This window comes from Schistocerca nitens, chromosome 7 (genome assembly GCF_023898315.1).
Source record: "Schistocerca nitens isolate TAMUIC-IGC-003100 chromosome 7, iqSchNite1.1, whole genome shotgun sequence".
Classification (NCBI taxonomy): Eukaryota; Metazoa; Arthropoda; class Insecta; order Orthoptera; family Acrididae; genus Schistocerca; species Schistocerca nitens.
Genome location: NC_064620.1, coordinates 522719754 through 522744859, shown reverse-complemented (window position 1 = coordinate 522744859; position 25106 = coordinate 522719754). Strand labels below are relative to the sequence as shown.

General features: G+C 38.9%; 1 protein-coding gene across 1 annotated transcript in view; it reads left to right on the top strand.

Annotated features, from left to right (window-relative positions):
- Window positions 1-21508, top strand: part of LOC126195823 (engulfment and cell motility protein 1) — a 52850-nt gene extending 31342 nt beyond the window's left edge. Inside the window, exons 4-7 of the mRNA XM_049934466.1 lie at window positions 741-1019; window positions 5520-5695; window positions 20360-20490; window positions 20577-21508. Coding sequence (XP_049790423.1) covers window positions 741-1019; window positions 5520-5695; window positions 20360-20490; window positions 20577-20740 — 750 coding nt within the window. The 3' untranslated portion in view covers window positions 20741-21508. The remainder of the gene's footprint in view (window positions 1-740; window positions 1020-5519; window positions 5696-20359; window positions 20491-20576) is intronic.
- The last annotated feature ends 3598 nt before the right edge of the window (window positions 21509-25106 follow it).

Here is a 25106-nt window from a genome sequence, read left to right as displayed (position 1 = left end):
GTATGGTGTGCTGTATCTGGTAACAGAATTATCGGGCCAGTGTTCTTCAACGAAACTGTCAACACACATGTTTACTTGCAACTCTACAGTGAATTTTCGGCTCTATAAGCTCCAAACAAAAAATGTTGTGCATATTTACAGCAAGATGGGGTAACTTCTCATACGTCAGATTTGTCCTTAGCTTGTATACATACTGATTTTACAGAAGAGAGGAGCATTGGTAAGGGCTTGTGGCCACCCAACTCTCCTGACCTGTCACCATGTGACTTTTGCCTCTGGGGATTTCTAAAGGCTAGAGTCTATCGCAACAATCCCAGAACACTTGACACATTAAAAAACAACGTATGTGAAGAAATTTCGAACATTCCTCAATGAGTACTGAAAAGTGTTTTTCTTAACATGCTTCAACGTGCACAACTTTGCTGGGATGATGGCGGAGAACATTTTGAACATAGACTTTAAATTCCTTTCTAAAATATGCTTACTAAACTAATGAAAGTAAATCTGTTACTTAAACTGTTAATTACATCGTTAATAATGAAACTGTACAATGAAAATGTAAGAAAACAATGACGTATGTTGATTTTCTTCATTCGTATTCCTTTCAGCGCAGGGTCTGGTTTTATGTGCGCCACTCTGTATCTCAGTGTTATTCCCAGTGTCAGTTTTAGGGTTAGTGACAAGAAAGGATGAGTTAATGTAATATTATTCTTCTGACATTCATATTTACTTGTTTATAGGTATTTAGTGTTGTGCGAGAACAAATTACAAGAGCACTAGCTACTCAACCCAACAATTTTGAAATGTTTCGAGCAAAGCTGCAATTGCTGACGTATTCAGAAATAACAAACCTGTGGCAACAGGAACGCATGTCTCGTGAAGAGTGGGAGTCACATGCTCGGCCAATTGTTGAGCTTCGTGAACAAATTACTCCTGAAATTATGGAACTTATCCAACAGCAACGGCTTGGGTTTCTTGTTGATGGCACACGATTTACTAAATACTCCATGCGTGGACAGGTAAATATGAAATTGAAATGCTGAGCTTACTGTTCAGTAATGACCTTCCTTTTTAAATTTTATTACAGTTTGTGTCATAATATACTTTTATGAAAAAAAATGCAGTTGTATTTTATGAATTCATGTTTGATGTGCTGTCTGTCTTAGTGTGTCAGAAATTGATGTATAGTACGTGGATGTTACAGTAGAAATAAAAAGTGTGAAGATGGTAATATTACAGAATAATATTTCATAAGTGCAGTAGGCACTGAGAATTTACATTTACTTTTGTCATAAAAATCATTGATAAATTTTTCCTGTGTAACTTACATCCCAGATATTCATAATAATTGTGACTGATAGTGGATTTTATTCAATACCACCATTCTTAATAATCTTTGAATTTCATCTTTTATCAGTATTTAGTATGTTACCTAACTATGGGAAAAATTGTAATCGTTTTGTTTGAGTTTGAAATATCAGAACTACATGAAACAACAAAACAAGATATCACTAAATTTATTTAAAAGAATTGATTTAAAAGTGTTTTCACACACACACACACACACACACACACACACACACACACACTTGGGTACACTATACATATGAAGTGACAAAAATATAAAATTCCATTATCCTTGTGGAAAAAGAGCAGTACTTCTATTAGTTGTAGGATATGAAATCTGTGTAACGACCTGTGACTGAACTTTAACAAATTGAGCTAAATGCAATATCATATTGTTTCACAAAACTGACAGTTTGTTACTGTTTGTGATATATGGGGTTGGGTTGAATTATACACTGATGGAAAAAAAATCGCAACACCAAAAAATAATTAATGTAGTGAAATTAAATTTTGGGAATACGTTTGTCTAGATAAGATATTTAAGTGATTGAAATTGTAAGACCACAGGTTAATGTAAGTGAGAGGTAAGCCATCACAAATTTGAAATGCTGGTACTTTAATAACTGGTATAACTGCCAGACCGTGGAATGCACGCAAGCGAACGTGCATGCATTGTGTTGCACAGGTGCTGGATATCAGTTTGTGAGGTGGAGTTCCATGCCTGTTGCACTTGGTCAAAACTGGGGTGATAAATGCTGTTTTTTGATGACACTGGAGTTGTCATCAATGATGTCCCATATGTGCTCAATTGGAGACAGATTTGATGATCAAGCGGACCAAGGCAAGACGCCGACACACTATAGAGCAAGTTGCATTACAACAGTGGTATGTGGATAAGCATTACCCTGTTGCAAAACACCCTCTGGATTGCTGTTCATGAATGAAAGCACAACAAATCAAATCACCAGATTGACATACAGTTTTGCAATCAGGGGGCTTGGGATAACCGCAAAAGTGCTCCTGCTGTCATAAGAAATCACACCCTAGACGATAACTCCAGGTGTAGGTCGCAACAAGCAGACCTGTGGGTTGCAAGCCCTCCTCCTGACCAACATGTGGCCATGACTGGCAGCGAGGCAGTATCAGCTTTCATCAAAAACACAACAGAGCTCCACCCTGCCTTCCATTGAGCTCTCGATTGACACCACTGAAGTCGCGAATGGCGGTGATCTGAGATCAGTGGAATGCACACTAAAGGGTGTGTGCAGAATGAGGTTTTCACTCTGCAGCGGAGTGTGCACTGATACGAAACTTCCTGGCAGATTAAAACTGTGTGCCGGACCGAGACTCGAACTCGAGACCTTTGCATTTCGCTGGCAAGTGCTCTACCGAGAGGTCCCGAGTTCGAGTCTCGGTCTGGCACACAGTTTTAAACTGCCAGGAAATTTTAAAGGGTGTGTGGTTTGGAGCTGCCCTTGAAGTAACCAATTTGTAATAATTTACTGTGTCACTGTAGTGTCAACTGTTGCTCAAATTGATGCTACAGATGCAGTATGATGTGCCAGAACCATACACTGAACACAGTGGTCTTCCCTCTCGGTAATGCCACATACCCATCCGGAGCCCAGTCTTCTTGCAACTGTACATGCTCGTGACTACTGCTGCCAACAATTGTACAGTGGCTACATTTCTGCCAAGTCTTTCTGCAATATCGCAGAAAGAACATACAGCTTCTCCTAAGGTATTACATGACCTTGTTCAAACTCAGTGAGGTATTGATAATGCTTATTTGTTGCCTTAAAGGCATTTTTTTTACTAACATCAACTCATCACGTCCAATCTCAAAGGTAACTAACACTCCTGACTGTTACAGCATGAATTTAAAGCAAACCTGATTGGCATCCTCATAGTGATGGAACTAGTGCCACTGTTATGTGGCTGATGCAAAATTTGAATAGACATCATCTTTCAGATGTAGAAGCGCGCCTACCAACTTTTGTTTGTCACACAGCTCCTTTTTCGTGTTCCAGTTTTTTTTTCCATCAGTGTATTTCTATTCACTGACTGATTTACATCATATACATTTGATACAGCTGGTATCATCAGTACTTGTTTATAAACATAAACTACACCCTCTGGGAATTTAATAGCTGAATCTTGTAATTATATAAAAGAAAAAAATCAAATATTTTCTTTGATTTCTCAGTCAAAATTGTACACATTTCGTTCTGTAAAGATATGACATTTCTCATTACTCACTGAAGGGGAGTTTTCTGCCATTATCAAAGATGATTCTCTGTAGGTATTGTGAGACGTGTGTTAACTACTACAGTATTGTCCGCCACCGTAGCTGAGTGGACAGCATGCCGGCTTGTCATGCGGGGGGCCTGGGTTCAGTTCCTGGCTGGGTTGGAGATTTTCTCCGCTCAGGGACTGGGTGTTTGTGTAGTCTTCATCATCATCATCATCATTTCATCCTCATCGACGCACAAGTTGCTGAAGTGGCCTCACCTCAAATGACTTGCACCAGGCAATCAGGTCTGTCTGCCGGGAGGCCCTTGCCACATGACATTTCATTTCGTTGGCAAACCATCCAGCTTAAAACATATCCATTTGCTTGGGGGTGTGAGTTGGAAGGTGCTATATTATATAGTGCAGTGGGATTATCGCTAACATATTGGGCAAGGCATACCACCAACAAGCAATTAGTAAAATTTGTGACATGATCTCCTGTTAATCCTGGATGACTGCTGCTGAAAGGCAAGATTATGTTTGCCGAGCTATTATAGACAATGAAGTTATTTCAGCCACAACTGTCTTCGCACTGTCTTAAGATGTTACAGGAGGACAGTACCAGAACACTATATTTGTGACTGTATACTTCAAAATATTAAATGTTTATGCCACAAGTAGGAGGCATGAACAAAGTGTCTCACACTGCAAAACTGGGTTTAAACTAAAACTGAAGCTTCCATATGACATAGATTAATGCAGATGGATGAAACTGAAACACTGTCAAAACATGAGAGATTGTTTTATATATTTTAATATAAAATACTGATTGATACGCAATATACCCATGGTTTCAAACAATATAACTTCTAGAAAAGAGAATACAATGTTTGCTCTGAGAGCTTCCAGAATGTGTCACCACCACCATCACTGACAGACCGAGATACTGCATTATCCATTTGTAATGAAATGGAGTTTGTCCACATTTACCTCTTGCTTGTACTGTAGTTTTCTCCAACTCCACTTCTATCCCCTTTTCACACTGTCTTCCACAGCACTTCTGTCACTCTCTCTTCAGCTATTTATTGAACACAACTTTTCTCCCATCCTCCTCATCTCCTTGTTATTACAGTATATCCACTGTTCATTGCCTTAATATTGGAATCTCTGGTATTGAATTCTGATGCGCTACGATTAGTTGTTATCTGTATCTTTTTCAGGCATGCTGACGGTATGAGAGAGTAAAGTGTAATGTTCATGACCAGCTATTGCATATTACTGGGCACAGTAATGAATCCATAACTAGTGAAGAAAACACTTTTCTCAAAAGAAAATCAAGTTACTTCTTTCATCACTTCCTATCTATTTTAATTTTATGTTGAAGGTGTACTTGTGTACATTCATACCACAAATGTGATTTAAATTTTTGAATCTTACTTCTGTCATTCTTGTGCACTTGGCAGTTTTGATTGCAGTGCTTCACATTGTCGACCAATGTCAATTTATAACCGTACAAAAGTGAACAATTACTTTTCTTAATACTTCCATTAGATATTCATTTTATTGGTTTCTTAGTTTCTTCATATATGGGTGGTGCATGTCATAAGACTGGTAAATATTTCTCATTTGTTTATGCTGAGTGTTAACACGCTTGTATTGTACCATCCCACAGTTGTCAACTCTGTTATGCAGTACGATATATCTGAATAAACTTCAAACAGTTATTATTTAGTGTTTAATGCTGTAATGATGTTTGTTTATTTGTTATCATTTTTTCTCTGACAACTGCTTCATGACTGGTCATTTTAGTATATAGGATGGCATAACATACTGTTTAGCAATTTCTATTGAGAATAAAATGAAGAAATTTCGATCTATATGCTACAAAACTTAATAAAATAAAAATTTAATTTCACTTTCATTTGCCTCTTCTTTTGCAGCGAATTAAGGACAAATTTTGGTATGTGAGACTGTCTCCAAATCATAAAGTGTTTCATTATGGAGACTGTGATGAAAAGAGTGTACCATCTCTAGAAGAACTTCCAAATAAACTAGCTGTTGTAGACATCAAAGCATTGGTTACAGGAAAAGAATGCCCCCATATGAAGGATGTGAGGTATGTCTGCTTGATGATATCTTGTCAGCAATTTATTATGCTGATAACCACATTTCATATTGCACAAAGGGTTTGGAATTTAAATGGATCGTACTTCAGTCTTTTTTCATGCTTTTTGGTCATTCCAAGTTGATGCATGTAATCTCAATACATTCAATCTAATGGGACTATGTTGTGAAAGAGTTGCAAGCGGTTTAGTAAATAGACAAACAATGGAAAACCCAGGATGGAATGTAACATTATGGAAAGGATACTTGTTACTCATCATATAGCGGAGATACTGAGTTCCAAATAGAGCAACAACAAAAAGACTGTCACAAAATAAGCTTTCTGCCAACAAGGCTTTGTCAAGAACACACACACACACACACACACACACACACACACACACACACACACACAAACAAACGCTGAATTGTGTGGGTGTGAGATCTATTTTTGACAAAGGCCTTGTTGGCCAGAAGCTTATTTTGTGACAGTCGTTTTGTTGTGCCTATCTGGAATTCAGTATCTCCACTGTATGGTGAGTAGCAACTATCCTTTTCATAATATTGTTAGTACATAGACACTGTGATTACACATGAGCAAAACATGATAGTGTAGTTAAACCCAATTCAAAGCACAAAGTAAGTGACTGTCGCCAAGTATGGATAAAGTCGTGGCTGGTGTATTATTTGCTGTAGGTCAGACAGCAGCACTGGGTATATTCGTTTAGAGGTGGAGGTATAATGGCTGCGCAGTAGTGTGATTGCTTTTCTTTCTTTTCTCAATCTCAAGATATGAATAAAACTTTTGGGAAACTATAAAAACAATATGTGTAGCACAAATTAATGACATATAACTGACTGCCTGGCCAGTGGTTGTTTCACCAGGAAATCAATTATCTTTTACACAGCAGCAGAAGCAGACCAACTCATGGCGGCGGCGTGTGTTGATATCCGCGATTTTACTCCAAAAATAAGTTACAGTGGAGCCGTTAAAAATTCGTGTGTAAGGTGCAAAAGTGAATTATTAAAGTATAATGAGCGTATTGCTAGTTTACAATGTGTAATCAGCAGTCTAAGAATAGAAATCGACAGCCTGAAGTCCGAAAATATGGAACTGAAGTCGAAGCGAAACATGGATCCATTGCTTCAAGAGAGACAGAAGGACAAAAACTTTCGCCAGAACATGGCTACATCGGTGCAAAATGACGCTGATAAATCATCAGAATGGAAGGTAGTACACAACAAGCGTCAAACAATCGGCACTAAAACTTCGTCTACGGCAAATGTTTCGAGGTTCGAGAATGTAAACAATTTTGATGTACTTTGTTCTAGTAATAGTCTCACTGAAAGTGAAAACAATCGTAAGAAGAGTGTACCGATAAACTATCGGAAAAAGGTTAGGTTTGATCTTCCAAAGCCACAACGTTCAGTTAACAGCAATGAAAGAGGCAGTGGTGTGATCCAGTCTGCTGTGAGTGAAACATCAACAAATCGTTTTCACATTTTCGCTGATAGTCATGGTAGAGGCATGGCTGATCTAGTGAAAAGCAGTTTTAATGCTGCCGATGTTTGTGGAATTGTGAAGCCAGGTGCTAAACTTCAAGAAGTTGTAGCGGGGTGTGATCCTGAAGAAGTAAAAAACGAGTGTGTGATCTTAATAGGTGGCTCAAACAACGTTGCCTGCAACGAAGGGAATGATGCCATACAGTCACTCAGGAAGAAAATATCGGCGCTTCATCAGTCTAAGGTATTTGTTGTGAACATTCCACAGAGACATGACTTAATTCCACAGTCCTGTGTAAATGAGGCTATCTCACAAACGAACTCTAAGTTAGCAAAGTTGTGTAAGCATTTTAAAAATACTTGTGTTGTAGATGTAAGCAGTTTTGGACGAGAATTATTTACAAGGCACGGTATGCACCTGAACAGATCAGGAAAAAAAGCATTGGGTACCCTCTTAAAAACAAAAATATTGGAAGAAGTCCACAAATGTACCCCAAAGTTGGAACCAATCGCACTTGAATGGCTCCAACCATCAAGTCAGACTCGGTTTCAAACTCAAATGTTACAGGAAATTGTTAGCAATGAACGTACTGTGTCTGTAGCTACAGATAATTTTTTAGGCAAAAGTTTAGATCTGTCTCTAATTCCAAAGAAATGACGATTTTTCACCAAAATGTGGGAGGACTTGGTAATAAAGTAAATGACATTACTGTTCTGTTAGAGGAACCACAAGGAATAAAAGATACTGATGTGTTATGTTTTAGTGAACATCATGTGAAAGATATTGAAAGGTTACAGCTAAGTGGTTACTGTCGGGCAGCGCATTACTCTAGAACCATCATGGAAAAAGGTGGAGTTGTAATTTATGTAAAAAACAACATATCTTACAATGCATTAGATTTAAAGAGCCATTGTATAGAGCAACAAATTGAAGTATGTGGTGTTGAGATTACTGTAAATGACTTCACGGCTGTAGTGTTAGCACTGTATAGATCTCCCTCGGGGAATTTGAATGTGTTTCTTAAGCACTTAGATTCTTTATTATCCATACTATACTCAAAGTCCAAGAACTTGATAATTACTGGTGACTTTAATGTTGATTTCCTAAATGAGAGCAATAGTAAAGCTGATTTAGTACATTTAATGGAGTCTTATAATCTGATGGCAATAGTAGATTTCCCAACTAGGGTTACTGTTAACAGTAAAAGTCTGATAGATAATATATTTATAGATAAGTCTAAATGCAATGAGATCAATGTACATCCAATCCTTGGCCTTTCTGATCATGGTGGTCAATTGCTTAGGCTCAATTACATCAGTGTGTGCAACAGTTCCAAGCATTCTTGGAAATCATTTAGGATAATAAATGAACAGGGCCTTAAAAAATTCAATGATAGCCTAAAAGAGATAGACTGGAGCCGAGTTTATAGGGAAACAGATGTAAACAAAAAGTACAATTCATTTTTAAATGAATTCATGTCTGTATTTCAGTCCATCTTTCCCAAAAAAGTAGTTAGAAATAGTCATATAGGCAATGCCAAGAAGTCTTGGATCACTACAGGGATAATAACATCTTGTAGAACAAAGAGGATGTTATACAGTTCTCTCAGGACTTGTAATGATCCAAAGAAACGACAACACTACAAACTTTACTGTAGCATTCTCAAGAAGGTTATAAATAAATCTAAAAGTATGTGCATAAAATCAGAAATTGAAAGCTCAGAAAATAAAATTAAAACTATATGGAATGTAATAAAGAGGGAAACTGGCAGGACAACAGGGAACATGTCTCAGGTAGAGATTAAAACAGGGGACAGTATCATAAAGAAACCTGAGTTGGTTGCAGAAATATTTAATAACCACTTTTTGAGAGCAGCAGAGAAGACAGGCTGTAATGGTTCTATGGAAGAATCATTGTCCCTCCTACAGAAAGCTATTAGCAACAGAATCCCACAGTTATCCTTATCTCCAGTTACTGTAAGCGAAGTCATAAGAGTAATTAGATCATTAAAAAATAAAAATTCTGCTGGTGTGGACAATATTTCTAGTAAAATAATGAAACACTGTTATAAATTTGTTAGTCCCGTCTTATGCAACATATACAATGCATCCCTACAAGATGGGATTGTCCCTGACAGACTTAAGTTGGCTGTAGTGATTCCTCTCTTTAAAAAAGGGGATAAAAGCATTGTTACAAACTATCGCCCAATATCCCTATTAACTACCTTCTCGAAAATTTTAGAAAAACTCATGCACAGGAGGATTGTAGACCATCTCAACTTCCACAGTATCTTAAGCAAAAATCAGTTTGGTTTTCGTGCCGGTCTTTGTACTGAACAGGCAATATTCTCTTTCAGCAACCAAGTTTTGGAAGCCATTAACAAAAAAATGTCTCCGGTGGGTATTTTTTGTGATCTTACGAAAGCCTTTGACTGTGTAAACCACCAAATTCTTTGGAAAAAGGCAGAACACTATGGTTTAGGTGGTACTGTTGGCTTGTGGCTACAATCATATCTACAGGATCGGAAGCGGACTGTAATGCTAAATGGCTCTTCTGGAAAACCTGCCTCCTCTGAATGGGGCACGATAACATGTGGTGTGCCTCAAGGCTCCGTTTTGGGCCCACTGCTTTTCCTCATCTTTATTAATGATCTTCCTCTTTGTTCTGAGACAAACAGCAAATTTACCCTGTTTGCCGATGATACCACAATTCTAATTGACGATTTGATTGATCATGATCTTGAAAAAACTACAAATACTGTTTTTAATGACATCTTAAATTGGTTCTCCTCAAATGGTCTCTCACTCAATGCAGATAAAACTCATTATATGAGGTTCCACACATCACAAAGTAATCCCGATGAAATTGACATAAAATGTAGAGATCAACCAATACAGAAAGTTGAAGACACAAAATTCCTGGGTGCTCACATAGACAGTAAATGTAATTGGTCAGTTCACATTCTTCATCTATGTAAAAAACTTAGCTCGGCAACATTTGCATTACGGGTAATTTCTTCAGTGGCTGAAGTTGACACTATTAAGGTTGCCTACTTTGGCTACTTCCACTCATTGATGTCATATGCTATCATATTCTGGGGGAACCAACCACTTGCAAAGAAAGTTTTCACCATCCAAAAAAAAGCAATCAGAATAATGTATGGGGTCCATCAAAGACACTCTTGCAGGCACTTGTTTCGGAAGATAGGTATCCTAACATCTGCCTCACAGTATATTTTTTCCTTGCTGACCTTTGTCTGCAAAAATTATTCCATCTACCAAGACAACAGTAAATTCCATGGTTATAACACCAGAAACAAAAACAATCTACATTTAGAAATGAAACGTCTCACTCTGGTACAAAAAGGAGTTTACTACTCCAGCATTAAGCTGTTCAATGCTCTACCACTCCATATCAAATGTGTTCATACAGACCTGCCAAAATTTAAACAAGTTCTCAAAGATTACCTGACAGAGAAATCTTATTATACTGTGGATGAATACCTGAAAGAAAATGTATACCATCACTAAACTTATTGTGTCTAGAAGTAGTTCAATTTATTTTATTGTGCATTTGGGCATTAGCACACTTTTTGTAACAACAGATTGGCTGTACATGTATTTACTCTTGTAGGCCTAATATCTGATTTAACTTTGTGCTCTTATCTTTAACCTTTATTTTAAACTCCTTTTTCTGTCAAATGGTTGTTATGTTATCTAGCTGACATTGTATCTGTTACTGTATTTATAGTATGTCTTACTTAAACTATGTACAATTTGCCATTGAATTGCCCTTGTATTTATTGTAAGTTTAAATTGAAACCTGTACAATTTGACACGTTCCATATCCTTGTGATTGACTCACTAACTGGATCTACGGAACAAGAAATAAATAAATAAATAAAAATAAATAAATAAATAAATAAATAAATAAATATGTGAAAATAAACAAAGATTTTTTCTTTTTTTCGCTAATACATTTTTTATTCCTTACTTTTAGACAAATCATTTCACAAAATTTTGGACAGTTCTGTTTTCATTTTTTTTTTTTTTTAATTTTCAAGTTTTGTTTAGAAAGAATGAAATTTAATATATTTAAATATCAGTATGTATCAATTTTATATTTTTATTTATTTATTTTTAACAGGAAAGAAGTAATTTCACAATTCCTACACCAATGTAACATTTAAATGTACAAAATAGGTAGGCCTTTTTAACACTTCATTTACATAGCTAGGAGCAGCCATGTATTAAATATTTTAATTTTCCCTCAAATCAAACTTTTCTTAGTTACCGTGATTATTTTCAAGCAATTAAATGTCTTAATGCAAAAATAGACATCACGATGATTACTTTGATACTCCATTTGTCCATTTCCCACTCTTTGTTTGGCTATGAAAATTTGGACAAAAATGTGTTGTGTGTTGTTTTTGATCCATTCAAACATTTGACCAATAACTCCCAAATGCAGGCGACATCTTTCAGTATGTCAGGATACCTTCCAATGTCAGCACAATGTTATTAAGTAATTTCTATGATTTCGTGTGGCTGGACGCACAAGAAGCATTGAGTGAAGTACGGTAAAGGGGAAGAAAAAGCACTTGGAGGGATGTCAGGGTTTCCTTTCTGTGTTCATTCCTGAAATATATTGCTCTCTTCTGGTGTTTCTTTTCAGTGATGGAAGACTATCCTGCTTTCAAAATTGTAAGATTTGTCTTCCTTTTATTTCTGTATATGCAGCTACTTCCATCTCGTATGAGTTCAGTCCATCTGTTATCTAGCTACACATGGTTGAAATTGTATTTTGATTTGTCCACACACTAATTGAAATGATGCTGTGATTGAAGCATTAGACGTGAAGTCAGGAGGAGCACAGAGTAGGATTCAAATCCCAGTAATGCAACTAGATATATATTTTTCATGGTTTGCCAGAATCAGGTAAGGCAAATGACAAGATGATTGATTTGAAAAGGCCAAGGCCATTTTCTTGTTCCATATATACCTTCTCTGTGCTTATACTCCAACTCTAATGACATTATCATTGAAGTGACTTTAAAACATAACTTTCCTTCCTAGAGTTTGTGATTATCTTTGATTAGTTTCTTGACCTCTGCTATTGGATGGAGAATTGTAGAGTTCATGTAAATACACTATCTGATCAAAAGTATCCAGACACCTCTGTAATGCAGAATTTACCACTAGATGTCATGGGAGGTGGACCTATCAATATAAAAGGAGGCGGGGAGTATCGCGTTTCAGTAAAGAAGCAGTAACAGCAGTATGGTTCTGTCAGGAGTGCTCAGTGACTTCCAACATGGACTAGTCATTGGGTGTCACTTGAGTAACAAATCCATCAGGAACATTTCAACCCTTCTAAACCTGCCCGAGTCGATTGTTGGTGATGTGATTGTGAAGTGGAAATACAAAGGAGCAACCACAGCTAAACCAAGACTGGGCAGACCTCTGTTACTGACAGACAGGGACCACTGAGCATCGTGGAGGGTGGTTGTAAAAAGTCTGATGAAATCCGCAGAAGGAATCACTCATCAGTTCCAAAGGTCTACCAGCAATCGAGCTAGCAGAATGACTGTGCATAGGGAGTTAAATAGAATGGGGTACAGTAGCTGAGCTCTGTAGTCAGTGCTAAGTGACAAGTGAGGCAGTGTAAATGACTGCAAATGAGTGATCCGGAGTGATGAGTCCAGCTGTACCCTGTGGCAGTCCAATGAAAGGGTTTGGGTGTGGCAAATGCCTGACAAAAGTTACCTACCATCATATGTATTGCCAACAGTTGAAATACAGAGAATGTTTTGCTATGGTATGAGGGTGTTTTTCATGGTTAGGGTTTGTCCCCTTATTGTGCATAAGAAAATGCTAAATGCAGAAGGATAGAAATACATTTTACAGCATTGTGTACTACGTACAGTAGAGGAACAGTTTGGAGATGACGATTATTCGTATCAGCAGGACAGTGCGCCCTGTCATAAAGCAGATTCTGTGACACAGTGGAGTATGGACAATAATTTTTCTGAAATGCGCTGGCCTGTCCAGAGTTCCGATCTGAACCCAGTGAATCACTGATGGGATCGACATCTTTCTAGACCCTGGCTGTCCAACTTCGACCCTTGCTGTTGAACATCACTACCTTTTCTGGTTTTGGATTCTGAGAAAGAATGGGCTGCCATTCCTCCACAAACATTTGGAGTCATTGAAAGTGTTGTCAGCAGAGTTCAAGCTCCCATAAAGATGAAGAGTGGACACACACCATAATGATGCCCACTAATAAGTGTCCAGATTGATCAGAGTGTGTAGATTTAGCTTGCACAACAGACAGGAAGTGTTTACTTGTATGAGAGAGTACATGAAGTATGCATATGCAAATTTTTAAATGGAGGAGAACATTCATCCGTGCAGATCTGAAAGAGAAAATGTCAGTTAACTGCAGAAGTGCCCATAGTAATGTCCCAGCATTAGTATCTATTATTAATGATAATGTCCACACAGGACTACTAAAATAGAAGTAACTGGCAGCAAAATCTTGAATTGTAACTGGACTATATACGTGATAAGGGTACCTCAGATACTAGTTCTGGTAGGGCATTTGTTACTGTAAAGCACTCAGTCATATCCAGTGAGGTTATTACAGACTGAGAAATAATTTCAGTAAGATAAGCATCAAAGATTGATAACATGGTAGACCACCTCAAAATTCTAATCAACACAATCTGGAACCACAACACCCTAATTCGGTAGTTAATCTTTCCTCCAAACCTCTCTCCCAATCCGAAACCTCTGTCCTATCCAAAGGCCTCACCTTCAGCCCTACTCCCAGATTCAACCAAACAGCCCTCGTCAAAGATTTACTGTCCTACACTCGTACTCTCTGCTGGAAATATCACTTTTCCACGAAGAAAAATAATCCTAATCCTACTCCTAATGATCCAACTCCCCAAGACACTATCCAAATTGAACCCTGCCTGGAACAGTTCCGTCCTCCGTCACAGTGGGACCCACCTCCTCTTCCTCAAAATCACCCTCTCCAAACCTTTCAGGAATTTCTCACTTCCAGCCTTGCCTCTCAATCCTTCTTGAAAAACCTTAATCCTACTCCCAACATCACCACTGATGAAGCCCAGGCTATCCGTGATCTGAAGGCTGACCGATCCATTGTCATTCTTCCGGCGGACAAGGGTTCCACGACTGTGGTACTTGATTGTCGGGAGTATGTGGCTGAGGGACTGCGTCACCTTTCAGACAACACTACATACAAAGTTTGCCAAGGTAATCCCATTCTTGATGTCTAGGCGGAGCTTCAAGGAATCCTCAGAACCTTAGGCCCCCAACAAAACCTTTCACCTGACACCATCAACCTCCTGACCCCACCGACACCCTGCACTCCTACCTTCTACCTACTTCCTAAAATTCACAAACCCAATCATCCTGGCCGCCCCATTGTAGCTGGTTACCAAGCCCCCACAGAACGTATCTCTGCCTACGTAGATCAACACCTTCAACCCATTACATGCAGTCTCCCATCCTTCATCAAAGACACCAACCACTTTCTCGAACGCCTGGAATCCTTACTCAATCTCTTACCCCCGGAAACCATCCTTGTAATCATTGAGGCCACTTCCTTATACACAAATATTCCACACGTCCAGGGCCTCGCTGCGATGGAGCACTTCCTTTCACGCCAATCACCTGCCACCCTACCTAAAACCTCTTTCCTCATTACCTTAGCCAGCTTCATCCTGACTCACAACTTCTTCACTTTCGAAGGCCAGACATACCAACAATTAAAGGGAACAGCCATGGGTAACAGGATGGCCCCCTTGTATGCCAACCTATTTATGGGTCGCTTAGAGGAAGCCTTCTTGGTTACCCAGGCCTGCCAACCCAAAGTTTGGTACAGATTTATTGATGACATCTTCATGATATAGACTCACAGTGAAGAAGAACTTCAGAATTTCCTCTCCAACCTCAACTCCTTTGGTTCCATCAGATTCACCAGGTCCTACTACAAATCCCATGCCACTTTCCTTGACGTTGACCTCCATCTGTCCAATGGCCAGCTTCACACATCCGTCCACATCAAACCCACCAACAAGCAACAGTACCTCCATTATGACAGCTGCCACCCATTCCATATCAAATGGTCCCTTCGCTACAGCCTAGGTCTTCATGGCAAACGAATCTGCTCCAGTCCGGAATCCCTGAACCGTTACACCAACAACCTGAAAACAGCTTTCGCATCCCACAACTACCCCCCCCCCCCCCCCCGACCTGGTGCAGAAGCAAATAACCAGAGCCACTTCCTCATCCCCTCAAACCCAGAACCTCCCACAGAAGAACCCCAAAAGTGCCCCACTTGTGACAGGATACTTTCCGGGACTGGATCAGACTCTGAATTTGGCTCTCCAGCAGGGATACGACTTCCTCAAATCCTGCCCTGAAATGAGATCCATCCTTCATGAAATCCTCCCCACTCCACCAAGTGTGTCTTTCCGCCGTCCACCTAACCTTCATAACCTCTTGGTTCATCCCTATGAAATCCCCAAACCACCTTCCCTACCCTCTAGCTCCTACCCTTGTAACTGCCCCCGGTGTAAAACCAGTCCCATGCACCCTCCCACCACCACCTACTCCAGTCCTGTAACCCGGAAGGTGTACACGATCAAAGGCGGAGCCACGTGTTAAAGCACCCACGTGATTTACCAACTGACCTGCCTACACTGTAAAGCTTTCTATGTGGGAATGACCAGCAACAAACTGTCCATTCGCGTGAATGGACACAGGCAGACAGTGTTTGTTGGTAATGAGGATCACCCTGTGGCTAAACATGCCTTGGTGCACGACCAGCTCGTCTTGGCACAGTGTTACACCGTCTGGGTTATCTGGATACTTCCCACTAACACCAACCTATCAGAACTCCGGAGATGGGAACTTGCCCTTCAGTATATCCTCTCTTCCCGTTACCCACCAGGCCTCAACCTCCGCTAATTTCTAGTTGTCGCCACTCATACCTCACCTGTCATTCAACATCATCTTTGCCTCTGTACTTCCACCTCGACTGACATCTCTGCCCAAACTCTTTGCCTTTACAAATGTCTGCTTGTGTCTGTATATGTGCGGATGGATATGCGTATGTGTGCGAGTGTATACCTGCCCTTTTTTCTCCCTAAGGTAAGTCTTTCCGCTTCTGGGATTGGAATGACTCCTTACCCTCTCCCTTAAAACCCACATCCTTTTGTCTTTCCCTCTCCTTCCCTCTTCCCTCTTTCCTGATGAAGCAACCGTGGGTTGCGAAAGCTTGAATTTTGTGAGTGTTTGTGTTTATTTGTGTGTCTATCAACATACCAACGCTTTTGTTTGGTTATTTACATCATCTTTGTTTTTAGAATGTTAAGGAAAGTATGATGAGGAAATGGGACAAGAAACAAATTGCCATTTACCTGAGCTGTTGACAGACTTTCATTTCTGGGGCAGGAGAGAAGTATCAACAGATAAAATTCACGTGTATGATACAGTTTACTCTAGTTGCCAAGCAACATTGTGAGGAATGAGAAAGACATACTATGGTTAAATATCGATCCTAGAAAGTTTCAACAAAAGCAGAGAGAATTTTATCACCCCAGCAAAATCTGAACAAAGGTAAAATGAGCTTAAGGAGAGTAATATGAGAAGCATTCAGTGAATTCAAAAGTAAAATTGTAGCTACTGATCAGAAAAAAAACCTAGTGAGTAAATGAATCCTGAGTCTACTGTACAGTTGCTTGCTGATTACAATGGCACAAAAATAAGAACCTGAAGCACTGGCTCAAGTCATCTGAAATTATTTTTGTGATGGATGTTGGACTATTGGTCCTCATTTCATCGAACACATCAATGCAGTAACGACAAATATTAGCATAAGTAGCAGTGGAAAAGAGAATCAACTTAAATTGCTCAGAAGAGGAAAAATGCCTGAACATCATGGTATACCTGCACCATTTTATATAGATTATGGGAAAGATTTGTTCCTCTTCTAGCAGAAGTTTAAATAAATACCTGGAGCAGAGAAGCTTTCCCACTTTCAAGTATAGTCATTAGAGACAGTGTAAATATCTAGAAGAATTGTTTACTTAATTGATCTAATGAAACTCAGCTTCTCATTTTATTCACAATACAGAGGTCAGTAGTTTGTGGTTGGCTGATGTTTCGTTCATTGTCTCTAAAAATCTGCACTGTCACCTGGGAAATAAAATATGTACTTAACAAATGTTGAATCACTTTTATTGATAGTATTGGATGCTTTCTAGTAAATAGGACACATCATGTTCTTAACAGGGAGAAACTGTCAGATGGGATGTGGATGAGTCTGTTGTATATAGGGATGTCACAAGTGCCAGAAAATGATAGTGTATTGCTGGAAGATCTAAAGAGGGATAACCCTTGGTGAAGGACTTGACAGTTGACTCTCAGCATAAAGAGATGTTGTGTATTACACACATGTAGGCAGAAAATATTGATACTGATTACACAGCTGGTGGACAGTCACTAGAATCTGGCAAAACTGTTTCTAGAGGTGTATGTCAGGAAAGTTTAAGATGGAATAACCACATAAAATAGTTGATGGAAAAGGAGATGCCATTCTGTGACTTACTAGAAGAATCCTAATGAAATTTAATTCATCCATGAAGGTGCTTACAAAACACTTGCTTTACTGATTCTCAGGTATTATAGATCTGTTTGGAATGATTACCAGGTAAGCTAGAGAGAGGAGATTGAGAAGATTCATAGATTGATTGTTTACTAGGCATGAGGATGTCACAGAGTGATATATTCGTATTGCTCACAGATCAGTTAAGTACTGAGTGAAATATTGTGAACAGTCTGTATAATTAATCTTTTTAATTTGGAAATTTTAGTGACAACAAGAGAGATGTTCTCTTTGATGATTGCGCATTTTTGAGACTTGTATGATTCAGTCAATTAAAGGTGTTTGTCACTTTAATGTTCTTCCTTGAAAATTCAGGAGAAATAGTACTTGATGCTCACTGGATTTACAGTTGACGTTTTCTGTTGAAATCTCGTAGTTTACCTGGTGACATTTTGCAACCTCTTTCAGAAACTGTCAGCTGGTCCTAGAAGAGTCATAAAACCATTACTTGCACCTTCATAGGCCATCTGGAGTCCATTCATGTGCTAATACGGACTGTCAATGGAAAGTGAATGATAATTGTATGCACAGAGATTAAAAATGTTTTCAAAATTAACATGACCATGTGTGCAATTTCTAACTATCCATCCATTCTTCATCAACCAGCACGATCTATAAATTGCTGAGATATCTGGGATACATAAAGTTTGATCCAAAAATGAGAATTCCAACATACCTTTTGGAATAATTAACAAAGTATATTCTCGAAAACATCAAACCAGTCTCAGGACTGAAGACCACAACAACAATAATTCTTGAAAAAGCAGTATGCTTTTGTCCTTAACATTAGAGTTGATCTAATTTATCCTGTCATTTGTGGCTTTTTTCAAGGTTGATAGTTTTTGTACCATATAGGTTCACAGTGTTTGCAGTGTTTTGCTCTACTGTTGCACAATTCAGATAATAAGGATGGTATGTGGGTGACACATATACGACAGATATTTGCTGGATTTTGAATTATTATTCAAGGGACACCACAGCTAGTTGTTTTGGGATGGCGACTAATTAAAGCTTCAGACTTCTCTGTGTCTATCTTTTAACCAGCCATAATAGGACAAGAAGCAGAGAGAGGTTATGGAGTTCCACGCAAAGTAAAAGATGGCTGTACAGGGGTTTACCATAGATTCAGGGAACATATTTTGAGAGAAATCAAATGATTTTATGTTTTATTGGAAGCCACATTTCACGTATGTTTGTTTATATTTATACCAGGTATTCTGCATTCTATTATCATAATATTGCAGTCTAATGAAATCATTTTGAGATGCATTTTTACACCTAGATATGTATCTATTCAGTGTCACATGTAACTAGTTACAAAAATAAAACTATGGTGTTCTAAATGAGCCTGCACTACCAGGACATTTTTATTTATGATGATTTCCACAGTGTCTTTGTAAAAGTATAGTACTATTTCATTATTCACACTCAAATCATTGAGTGTTTTGAATTAGATAGTAGTACTCATTGCAGTCATAGCTCCATTGTTCCTGTTTAATGTGTAAGCAGTCATTAAGGATTATCTCATAACTTCATTCTGATACGGTGAGTGTTCCTTTGAAATGCTGTCTGAAACAATTATTTCAGTGAAATGGTTTGTTATTTTTCGTTTTGAATTCTCAGTCTCTTTCAAAAGAACACAAAGGTATTGCATGAGCTTCATAATTTGTGTAAGAAAATGTGATACAAGTGATTATAGCAAGAAAAGGAACAACTGAAGGAAAACTGGTGCTGTGAGAGTTGATGACAGAAGGAATGCAGCTAACACTAATGTTTTACACTCATTCCTTGTTTCTTATATGGTTAAAAGCATGATAATAATCAGATATTCAAAATATCTGAATGATGTGGAATAATATGAGTTTCCGTATATACATATAACAGAGAAGGAAAGTTGCTACTGACCATATAGCGGAGATGCTGAGTCGCAATAGGCACACCAAAAAGATTCACACAATTAAAGCTTTCAGCCATTAAGGCCTCTGTCAACAGTACACACACACACACACACACACACACACACACACACACACACATGCGTAAACGCAACTTGCACACACATCTGCAATCTCAGAGAGCTGAAACCACATTGCCAGCTGTACTGTTAATGTACGTGTATCTCATTTTACTACACACATTATGTCAAGGTGTGAATTAACAGTACAGCTGAATATAACAATTATGAACCTCATACAATACCTTTGTGTTCTTTTGAAAGAGAAGTGTGGTTTCAGGTGTGTGTGTGTGTGTGGGCGCGAGTGCGTGTGTGTGTGTGTGTGTGTGTGTGTGTACCTTTTTGTTATGCCAGTCGCGACTCAGCATCTCCGCTATATGGTGAGTAGCAACTTTCCTTCTCTGGTATTTTTACATTCCATCCTGGATTTTCCATTCTCTCTCTCTCTCTCTCTCTCTCTCTCTCTCTCTCTCTCAAATGTACAATGGAATCTAGATTTTAATACTACTGTCTTAATGCAGGAGTCGGAAGACGACACATCAGTTGGCGTTTTCACTTACTTTAGACTCAGTGGAACTGTCGTCACTAGATTTTGTTGCGCCTGATGAGCAAGTATTTGATTACTGGACTGATGGAATCAATGCACTTTTAGGTGAGTTTTTACAGTTTTTTCTGTTATGATAGTGTTTTCGTACTGGTGTGACAGAAATGTTGATGCACATGCACATTCTTTTTTAGGAAGTAAAATGACAAGTAAGGAAACAGTAAGTGATTTGGAAACACTCCTATCAATGGACATAAAACTGCGACTCTTGGATGCAGAAGGGATTGACATTCCACAGGATCCTCCTCCAATACCTGCTGACCCACCAAACTATGATTTTTGTTATGATTTGAAATGATAGTAACTTTTTAGAATATATTGATTTTATGTAACGTTCTTTAGTGATATTCTTACATATACCAAAGATTAATCTTATGTCATGATTTTGCAGCACACTCATTTTTAAAATTTTTATTTATTATTGTTTTTAAGCATGTATTTATTCTCATTTTTATTGAGTATGGATCACCATGAATGTTATTAATAAATTAAGAATATTGTCATTCCAGTCAAGTGCTCTTCAGTCACGTAAAGCTATAACATATATTGTGAATGGATTACCTTTGTAGTAGGGACTAGTTATTGTTTGTCAGTTACAAATTTTATGAACAGTTTCCACAGAGATTTATTTTTTAAAGACTGATATATGAATTGCAACATGTAGAAAATGTCATTTCACTGCAACCATTTCTGTGAACGGAGAGTGGAAAGACCAACAAGTTAATTATTTCAGAAGAAAACATCAAATACCACATCTTTTTATAAGAGGATGCAATCTCATTTGTTTATATTTCCATCAAAATAAGAGCTGTTGTTTTACCTAGATAAATGTGCTGTGCTGTACTTTGCTAGTGATACAGCAAAAAATATGGTGCTCAATCTCCTTATGAGCCTTATTGCAGCCACTGGCACTGCCATCTCATTGTACATGATCTGTTTTGTGCAGTACCATTCGTGTTCAAGAATAATTGTGATTTTTGGATATGTTTGTATTGAACATTTGTACAAAGACTTTTTACCAAAACATTCATATCTCATGTATTCCAGTATTATACTGTACGTATTGACTGCTGAAATATAAAATTGTTTGAAACAAAAATGTTTTTCTCATTGTTGACTGCTGATCCACACAGTCTTTTTATGTTGAAAGTGAATTTCATATGCTGTATAAACTAAAACACAAATGCAGAGCAGACCACAGTGTTAACTGTTGGAATGTATGTAGGCTGATTTTAATTTATTGGAAGTGAAAGATATCCATTCTGTGTCCAGTTGTTGGGTGTGGACCTCAGGTTTCATCAAATTAGTGCTACGTGCTTGTCACTGTGCTCGAATTTTGGCAACCTTTATGCATGAATTCCTGTGTTGAAAGTTGAAATTGGCATAACATTCTTACTGTAGAAATGCCATTAGCAAAAAATAGCAACATTATAAGTAAAGGGAAAAGTTACAATTTGGAACTGTGTATGTTGTTAAATGTCACTACATTGAACTGCATCCAGTAGACATTATTGCTGTTATCAATATTAACGTCACTCAGTTGATTTGCTGAGACATGGATGGGTAGAAAGGTTTTAGAGTCCTGTAGATCCACCTAGTGTAACAGTAAGCAAACATTTTCTTGCAGTAAAGCAACTTTAATGTATTGCATGGGTGAAAGTGGTAGTGTTGTGATCAGGTTGATTTTTAGTCATTGTTCAGTATCAGCTGTAAGTGCTCACCAGAGCAAGCCAGTACAATTGTTCTTGTGCCTTAGGGTAATGTTGGCACTGGGAGGACACCCCATCCACGTTCCTCCTCAACTACAGCACCATATCCCCCATGCTCTTCACCTGCTCATCCTCAGTGCAACAACCTGCCTTGCTTGTTGTCAGCATCCACATTACAGATGCCTCCATCAGCACCGTCACCCATATCAAAACCACCAAGCATAAACAATACCTCCATTTTTACAGTTGCCACTCAAGCCACACCAAGAAGTCCTTCCCACATAGCCGAGCCACACGTGGGTATCTTATCTGCAATGGTTATCAGTCTCTTTCCAAATATGCCGAGAATCTCGCAGGTCTTTACAGACTGAATTTAAACTCTCCATTTTGTATAGAAACAGAAGTCCCTCACTTTGTCTCTCCAGATACCTACCTACCCCAGCCCCCTTTCCCCCATATGTGGTCTGCCAGAGACCAACCAATTGCCGAGCATACTGCACAACAGCATGCTTGACTTTGCTTCACAGTCTGTATCATCTGGATTGTTCCCATCAACATAAGCTTTTATAAATTGCATGAGTGGGGACTCTCCCTAAAAGATGTTTGTTCCTGTAATTCCCCTGGTCTCAACTTTTGCTAGTCCCTTTCCCCTCCTGCCATTATCCCCTTTGCTGCTTACTCTTCAGTTTCACACAGGCCTGCAAACCCCCCCCCCCCCCCCCCCTCCACACACAAACCAGTGCACATGTGTAGTTCTTTCCCCTTTTCTGTTCTCTCCTCTCTTTCTCCTCAAATACAGCCTCCTGATGCTTTCAAGTACAGCTTCCTGATGCTGCATCTAACAGCCCACCATCCTGCCCCCATAGGCAGCACTACAGCATCCATCCCTACCCCTACTATGCTGTCTTTCTCCCTCACCAAACCGCACCCCTTCTTTATCCTTCCTACCTCTTCCAGCTCAGATCATTACATTTGTGCCTCAGAACCTGAAGACAATATTAGCTGTGTGTGTGTGTGTGTGTGTGTGGAGGGGGGAGGGGGATATGTAAGTCTGAGGTGGAATGTTTCCAGTAGCTCAATTGCTTTTAAATGTGCCTCTCTCATCTCATACAGTGGCAGTTCTATGTGGTGAATAGCAGTTTACGTTATTTCACTATTGTGTGCACATGTTTCACATAAATAATTTCAAGTAAATAGAACAGCTGACATAATTATTTATTGTAGATAGACATTTAAAAGTGAAAAACTATTCCTACCATTCAGAACTGGTAAGAGAGATAGGTTTGTGAAGATCAGGAAAGAGGGCCAGATATCCCATATATTTCATGAATGATCAACCACTTGTTCAATTCCCAATGAAATTGTATTAGAGATGTGCTGTAATAACACAACAGATGAGCATGTAGTGAACTCAGCACTTATCAAACAGGGTAAACTACTGATTTGCCATACCAAGAGGGTGCCTGTAGCAGCAGTCTTGTGTACGGAATCATTTGGTTTAATATGGGATGACGTGATGAGCCAGCTAAGGTATAAATGTGGGTGTCTCAACTGGTGAAATTGGAACAAATCATGTGGAGTAACATGCTGTTCTTTTGTGCAGCCCTCGATGTTCTGTTGGGACAGTCACTCAGAGTGTAATAGTATTGGCTCACTAATGTTGACAGGTGATGGTGAGTAGACCAGTTCTAGATTATCACAACAGCATTTCCCACATTCTGTTTCAGTTGCTAAAACTACCTGTCAGACTAAGGCTTATAGATTTGTACTTAGTTTTGTTTTACAGGGGATTATCGTATTGCATGTGGCATGCAAATTATTTCCTCTGATCTGTGAACTAAATTGCTTGACTTGTTATCAGGTGACTTGCAGTATAAAGTATTTTATGAGTTGTGTTGGGCATATGCAAAGTTTTGTAAGATCTGTAAGCTGCCAGGAGTAATGCTATAGCCGTCTAGGCATTAAAATTCAAATGACGCACAAAAATTCCAGCATTCAGACCGTGAGCTAGTTTATCAGGGTGTATACAACCCGGGACAACCGGGAGATCTGGGAAAAACCCGGGAATTTTTTCATCCGGGAGAAAACCGGGAAAAACCCGGGAATTTTTTAGAATTCCGGGAAACCGGGTCTCTACACCGGGCGGCAGTTTCAAGGGGGGGGGGGGCAAATTCATATTATTGAGGAAAAATACCTAGTTTCACAAAGCTCCTAGCATCCAGCGCACGTTGTTGTATCGATTACTCATATGATTTTCAACACATCCCTGTTGGCTTTTTTAACATTTTTCATCAAATTTTAAGTTGGTTTCTGAATGTATCGTAAGTTGATTTTTGAATGCGTGCATAGTGTACGTGATGTCCCCGCAGGGGAATCCCCGCCACATCTAGAAATAAACTTTCCTGCAGACAGAAGAGGATGGGGCTATACGAGCTGAGCGAATAGAGCCGAACAGGTGAATGCCAATCACTGTTGATGTCGTTCAGTGGGTTTACAAATGATCAGCATTGTTATAATTTCTAGCGAATTCCCTAGATTCAGACTACCAGAGTGGAAATAAATGACTGACAGGAATAACAGGCAACATTTGGCCAGACCGCTACACTACAAAGGGCCAGTTATACAGTCCCCAGGTAGCAGCAGCTAAAGTTCTATTCTGGGAATCGCGCGGAAAACGCGTTGTACGAACACGTAATAACGCCTGACCGGAGAATAAATGTGGGATAACTAAACCGGTGAGTGTGGCAGGGTTAGTGAATTTAACCAGAGAACAAGTTTTGACACTGGCAGGGATAGTTACAGAGTTAGTGATGACAAGATTGTTTGTTAGAACATGTATATAAAGATTTCGTACTACTACTTTTCGATCTCATGCTTCAGAAGCATTGTTCAAATGTATGGTTCAAATGGCTCTGAGCACTATGGGACTTAACTTATTTGGTCATCAGTCCCCTA